The 7,070-nt window shown below is 50.6% G+C and overlaps 1 protein-coding gene across 1 annotated transcript in view; it reads left to right on the forward strand.

Moving 5' to 3' along the window:
- The window catches only part of EGR1 (early growth response 1), a 4,393-nt gene extending 1,045 nt beyond the window's left edge, over window positions 1-3,348 (forward strand). The window contains exons 2-3 of the mRNA XM_006169908.2: window positions 1-99; window positions 792-3,348. Coding sequence (XP_006169970.1) covers window positions 1-99; window positions 792-2,119 — 1,427 coding nt within the window. The 3' untranslated portion in view covers window positions 2,120-3,348. The remainder of the gene's footprint in view (window positions 100-791) is intronic.
- Window positions 3,349-7,070: the final 3,722 nt, after the last annotated feature.

A 7,070-nucleotide genomic window follows, 5' to 3' on the forward strand; every position in this document is an offset into this window, starting at 1 on the left:
GGGGGGGGGGGGGGGGCGGCGGCAACAGCAGCAACAGCGGCAGCGCCTTCAACCCTCAGGGGGAGGCCGGCGAGCAGCCCTACGAGCACCTGACCGCAGGTAAGCTGGGGTCTTCGCCGACATGAGCCCTTTTGCCCCATGCTGGCGTCCAGTCCTTCACCGCAGGGGTGTTCCTAGACCTCGGGGATATGACCGGGGTTTCCCTTGTGTTCCTCGCATCCCCAGGGTCATGTGTTAGAGGGATGCCTGGGGACACCCCCCGCCTACCCCTTCCACCCTCGTCCCCAGCCGTGCGCAGTGGACTGAGCTTTTGTTTTGGATGGAGAGCTGTGTTGCTGCGTGGGTGGGTGGAGAGGGGGAGGGCTTGTTTTGATTATCAGGGCTGTGCCCCCGTCCCTCTCCAGAAAGGCTTGCCTTGCCTGCCGCCAGTCCCCAAGGAGGGGCAGTGATCTGTGGTCAGGGATGTCCCTGTGGCCCAGGGTAGGGGGCGCGCACTAGCTGTGGCCGGCCCTGGGTTGCTGGCGGGAATCCCTCGCCCGCGCAGTCGCCGCTGCGGAGCGCTGGGAGCTGCAGTGGAGGGGGATTCTCTGTATTTGCGTCAGCTGTTGTTGAAATGGGCTCTGCCGCTGGAACTGGTCCAGGAACATTGCAATCTGCTGCTATCAATTATTAACCAGCTCGGGAGTCAATGGTAGTCGGCCGACCTCTAGCCTGGCAGCTCAGGCCCCACTCGACCTCCAGTGACTGAGTGCCCTCCAGTAACCAGGCCTCCCCCCTCTCTCTCCTGACAGAGTCTTTTCCTGACATCTCTCTGAATAATGAGAAGGTGCTGGTGGAGACCAGTTATCCCAGCCAAACCACTCGGCTGCCTCCCATCACCTACACCGGCCGCTTCTCTCTGGAGCCAGCGCCCAACAGTGGCAACACCCTGTGGCCTGAGCCCCTCTTCAGCTTGGTCAGTGGCCTTGTGAGCATGACCAACCCACCAGCCTCCTCATCCTCAGCACCGTCTCCAGCAGCCTCCTCCTCCTCCTCTGCGTCCCAGAGCCCACCCCTGAGCTGTGCGGTGCCATCCAACGACAGCAGTCCCATCTACTCAGCAGCACCCACCTTCCCCACGCCCAACACTGACATTTTCCCGGAGCCACAAAGCCAGGCCTTTCCAGGCTCAGCAGGCACAGCCCTCCAATACCCGCCTCCTGCCTACCCTGCGGCCAAGGGTGGCTTCCAGGTTCCCATGATCCCTGACTACCTGTTTCCACAGCAGCAGGGCGACCTGGGCCTGGGCACTCCAGACCAAAAGCCCTTCCAGGGCCTGGAGAACCGTACCCAGCAGCCTTCGCTCACTCCACTCTCTACTATCAAGGCCTTTGCCACTCAGTCAGGCTCCCAGGACCTGAAAGCCCTCAATGCCACCTACCAGTCCCAACTCATCAAACCCAGCCGCATGCGCAAGTACCCCAACCGGCCCAGCAAGACGCCACCCCATGAACGTCCCTACGCCTGCCCAGTGGAGTCCTGTGATCGCCGCTTCTCTCGCTCTGACGAGCTCACTCGCCATATCCGCATCCACACAGGCCAGAAGCCCTTCCAGTGTCGCATCTGCATGCGCAACTTCAGCCGTAGTGACCACCTCACCACCCACATCCGCACCCACACAGGCGAGAAGCCCTTTGCCTGCGACATCTGTGGAAGAAAGTTTGCCAGGAGTGATGAACGTAAGAGGCATACCAAGATCCACTTGCGGCAGAAGGACAAGAAAGCAGACAAAAGTGTTGTGGCCTCTTCGGCCACCTCCTCGCTCTCCTCCTACCCGTCCCCGGTTGCTACCTCTTACCCATCCCCAGTCACTACCTCTTATCCATCCCCAGCCACCACCTCGTACCCATCCCCGGTGCCGACCTCTTACTCCTCTCCCGGCTCCTCCACCTACCCATCCCCTGTGCACAGTGGCTTCCCCTCACCCTCGGTGGCTACCACGTACTCCTCAGTTCCCCCTGCTTTCCCGACCCAGGTCAGCAGCTTCCCTTCCTCAGCTGTCTCCAACTCCTTCAGCGCCTCCACAGGGCTTACGGACATGACAGCAACGTTTTCTCCCAGGACAATTGAAATTTGCTAAAGGGAAACAAGGGGAAAAAAGAGAGAAAAAAACAAAAAAACAAAAAAACAAGAGACTTATAGGACAGGAGGAGGCGATGGCCATAGGAGGGGGATCCTTTTAGGTCAGATGGAGGTTCTCAGAGCCAAGTCTTCCCTCTACTTGGAGTGGAAGGTCTGTTGGCCAACAATTCTTTCTGCCCACTTACCCTTCCTCCTAATTCCTAGTCCCTTTGACTTCAGCTGCCTGAAACAGCCATGTCCAAGTTCTTCACCTCTATCCAAAGAACTTGATTTGCATGGATTTTGGATAAATCATTTCAGTATCATCTCCATCGTATGCCTGACCCCTTGCTCCCTTCAGTGCTAGAAAATTGAGTTGGCAAAATGGGGTTTGGGCTGTTAAGAGTCCTGCCCTATACCCTTGTACAGCGTCTGTGCCATGGATTTCGTTTTTCTTGGGGTACTCTTGATGTGAAGATAATTTGCATATTCTATTGTGTTATTTGGAGTTTGGTCCTTACTTTGGGGGAAAAAAAAAAGAAAAAAGAAAAGCCAAGCAAATCAATGGTGATCCTCTATTTTGTGATGATGCTGTGACAATAAGTTTGAAGCTTTTTTTGAAACAGCAGTCCTAGGTATTTATCAGCATGTGTCAGAGTGTTGTTCCGTTAACCTTTGTAAATACTGCTCGACTGTACTCTCACATGTGACAAAATATGGTTTGGTTTTTCTTTTTTTCTTTTTTGAAAGTGGTTTTTTTTTTCCCTTTTTGGTTTAAAAAGTTTCACGTCTTGGTGCCTTTCGTGTGATGCGCCTTGCTGATGGCTTGACATGTGCAATTGTGAGGGACGTGCTCACCTCTAGCCTTAAGGGGAGCAGGGAGTGATGATTTGGGGGAGGCTTTGGGAGCAAAATAAGGGAGAGGGCTGAGCTGAGACTCAGTTCTCCAGAATGTAAGAAAACAAAATCTAAAACAAAATTTGAACTCTCAAAAGTCTATTTTTTTAACTGAAAATGTAAATTTATAAATATATTCAGGAGTTGGAATGTTGTAGTTACCTACTGAGTAGGCGGCGATTTTTGTATGTTATGAACATGCAGTTCATTATTTTGTGGTTTTATTTTACTTTGTACTTGTGTTTGCTTAAACAAAGTGACTGTTTGGCTTATAAACACACTGAATGCGCTTTATTGCCCATGGGATATGTGGTGTATATCCTTCAGAAAAATTAAAAGAAAAATAAAATAGTCGTGATTGGGTACATGTTTTCTGGGCTAGGGGAAGGGGTTAGCAGTGACCATCCCTACTGAGGGGTTTGCAGATACAAGGATACTTCAGCTAGAGCTGAGCCCACTGCGTGTCACTAGAGTGAATTCTTTGATCTATTTCTTCCACGAGGCAGAGACGTAAAAAGAGAGGCATCCCCATACTGTGATCCACCCATGACCCCAGCCAGCCCAGGTCACGGGCACATGCAGATGCCTGACATGTAGAGGGAGGCCCCAGGAAGCAAACTGGGGACCTTCTTGTGTGGGTCCAGTTATACTATGGCTGTGCCACTGGCCTTGTGGAGTGAATTCTTTCTGAGGCCTGAGTGTGGGTCTCTTCTTCATGTGTGTTATCGTCTTTTCTTCTCCTCCTCCTTCTTGTTTATTTCTTCCATGAGAAAGAGGAAGACAGACAAGCACCCCAGCAGCATTTCAGGCCACGATTCTATGCCCAACCTCAGCTGTCAGGATCGCGGGCACACAGTGCATGTTCACGTGTAGATAGGGAGGCCCCAGGACATCAGCGCAGGACTGTCCACATGGCCTCAGCATCAGGGAAGCCTGCATTACTGCTATGCCACTTCTTCCTCCTAAATCTGGTGGACTACAGACTAATCTTGCTTAGGAAAGGCTAAAGAAGACCAGAGATAGGGGTGGGCATGTGCGGCCAGAATGTGACTTTTTCCATCAGATGTTTCACCAGTCCTGTTCCCCCTGCCCCTCCCCCCACCATACACTCACACACACACACACACATACACTTAGGGATGAGAAAATCTGTTCTTAGAAATCCCCACCATGTGCAGTTAGTTATTAGAGATAAAGGTAGACACAGACTTTGGGCAATAGTAACAAAACGGTTGATTCAGCCTCTCCCTCCTATCCCCCATGTTCCCAGCAAGTTGAGGATGTCAAAGAAGCCTAGAAGAGGCAAGGGCCAATTCTCAAGCCAAGAATCCTTCCAGGAAGAAAATTTCTTGCCAGCTGGAACTCCCATTCTTGGCAGCTTCTTGGGACATAGGGCCGAGTGGGCAAGAGGCCGGCCTGGTGTTGAAAGTTCCCAGCCAGGCCAAGCCTGTCCCCATTGTCTAGGAGGCATGAAGTGCTAGGTTTGTTTGGCCCCAGTCCCCTGAAGGTCCACTCTCACTGCTGGAGCAATCCTCATAGACATGCTCATCTACCCTGTGAGAGGCCTTGACAGGCCGTGACAGACATAGGGAGAACAGGAATGCAGAACGTTGGTTGGGAAGACACGCATGTAAGCCAAAAATTATACAACGTGGTGTTATAGAATGAGGGCACGTATGGGGCTCTTTGAGGGCACAGAGAAGGACACCCAACCCACCCAGAGGCTTAGCAAAGGGGGGAATTGAACTGGGAATCACAAGTAGGAGTTCACTAATTGACTTGGTTTGTGCTTGAGGCAGATAGCGCTGTTGGCTAAGTCTTTACTCAGGTATGGATGGGATGGATTAGTGAATGGAAGCACCACCTCCAACCCCGACATCTGAGTCTCTTGTGAATTAGCCAGACACTACCATCCAGTGGGCAGATAGACGTGACAGATTTGGTGTTCTGGAATTCCCAAGCCTTGACTCCCTTCTCAACTGCAGACCACTAAAATCAGAGAATGAATAAAGTATCCCCTCTACCTGATATGGTTATCAGGACTCCAATGATGCCAACTTCTAATCCACCTCCAACCTTTTACTTACCTCTAAGTGTCGCCCAGGTTTTCAACCCATACCTTTTGGGGTCAAGAGAATTTTTTAAAAAAAGAATTACTTTATTTAACTTTATTTATTTATTTTTAATTTGACCAGAGAAGGAGAGAGTGAGAGAGAGAGAGAGAAAGTGAGAAAACAAGCTGGCAGGTCCAGGAATTGAACCGCAGTCAGCCGTGTGGGAGTCCAGCACCCTTAACCACCACACCGGCATGCGGTCCCCGAGGGCCAAGTGAATTCTAATAACCCTTTAGCATTGGCTCAGTTTCTTCTCTTCCATTCTAGCTCACCTACCAGCACTTGATTTCTGCCCTTTTCCATGACACCACACTCCTCAGCCTGAAGCACGAGGGAACCAGGCACCTTTTCCAGCAAAGGGCACATCCCTGTGAACCTCCTGGCAAAACTGCCAGGTCCTGATGGGACAATATTTATTTTGGCAAACTTCTTCCTAGCCCCGCCTACCCATCCTTGTCTCCCTCAAGGCCCAGGAACACAAGTCTATGCCTGTTAACATTCTTAAGAGTTTCTTACCCCAGACTCCCAAGAAACAAAATGTGACAAAGAATAGACTATGAAAGAGCAAAGAGATTCTTTTCCTTTATTTACTTATTTTGCTGGAGGACACATGTCTTCACCAGAGAGAGACAGAAGGAGAGGAGAAAGCACCCCTCCCCATGGTCATACAATCCTTTCTCCATCTCTCTCTCCTTTTGGAATTTTGGGCATGCATGCACTGTACCTATCTGAGACTCAAACTGTGTGGACAGCCATGTGAAATCTGGCTGCCTTAACTACCAGGCCACTGAGTGGGCCCTAGACTCTGTTTCTTTTTTGGAGAGATTTTGCTTTAGGATCCATGCGCTTGCCAGAGAGACAGAGAGGGAGAGAGAGAAATAACTCCCTAGAGAAAATGGCCATGCTGCAATCCCTTTTCCTCCATTCTCCTCTCAGGATTTTGGGTACACATACACATGCACTGGCATGAACTTCAAGCCACCAGCTCTGGGACTCCAACCATGGTCAGTCAAGTGGGAGTCCAGTGCCTTAACCACTATGACACCTGCTGGCCCCAGCATTCTGGGTCTTTAAAGCAGTGGATCTCCTGTGTCACAGTGTATCAGAATGAGATTTCCCGGCTCCATTTCCAGGGTATCCTATTGATACCTTACATCTGGGCGAGGTCCTAGAATGAGCCTTGGTTACACGGCCATTCTGGTGCAGACGGCTGGGTGAGAAATTCTGCCAAGCTCGCTAGCTAACCTATATTAGTCCTATCACCAGATTTCTTTAGGTTCTGACAGTCCAAACTCAAATTCTTTTGCATGGTTGGAAAAGGGCTTGACTCAAAACCTTGCCCCAATTTTTCAGTCCTGTAGTATAGTGAATGTGTGGGCTGCTATAAGAACAAGTGTTTATTTTAACTCCTGCTTCTCTGAGGGAAATCTGCAACCAGGGGCACAGGGAAGTGCTGATGAAAACTCTCACCATCACAAAGACTGAGGTTTGGGAAGGGCCCCAGAGAGTACTGAAGATTGCTGCCTGGGGACGTTGTCCAGGGCTTCAGTAATGTGAGGAAGGACCAAAAGTAGAAGGGAAGGGGGTGGGAGGAGCTCAGCTAAGGACAGGTTCAGATTCTGAAGTAAAAGAGAGAATTGCGGGGGAAGGGCAGCAAGTGTCATGGTGGTTAAGGGTGTTGTACTCCCACATGGGCAACCGTGGTTCAAGTACCAGAGCTGGTGTCTTGCTTTCTCACATTTTTTTTCCTCTCTCTCTGTCTCCCTCTGGTCAAATTAAAAGATAAATGATAATAACAAATAAAATGAAATAAATAAATCTTAAAAAAGAGAGAGAGGGAACCAGCAGTTAGCGTAATGGCTATGTCGCTGGACTCCCACGTAGTCGACCACGGTTTGCATCCCGGACCCGGTGGCTTTAAACTCACGCCAGGTGCGTGTGCGTGCGTGCCCAAGATCC

This window comes from Tupaia chinensis, unplaced genomic scaffold, assembly GCF_000334495.1.
Source record: "Tupaia chinensis unplaced genomic scaffold, TupChi_1.0 Scaffold147608_1, whole genome shotgun sequence".
Lineage (NCBI taxonomy): Eukaryota > Metazoa > Chordata > Mammalia > Scandentia > Tupaiidae > Tupaia > Tupaia belangeri.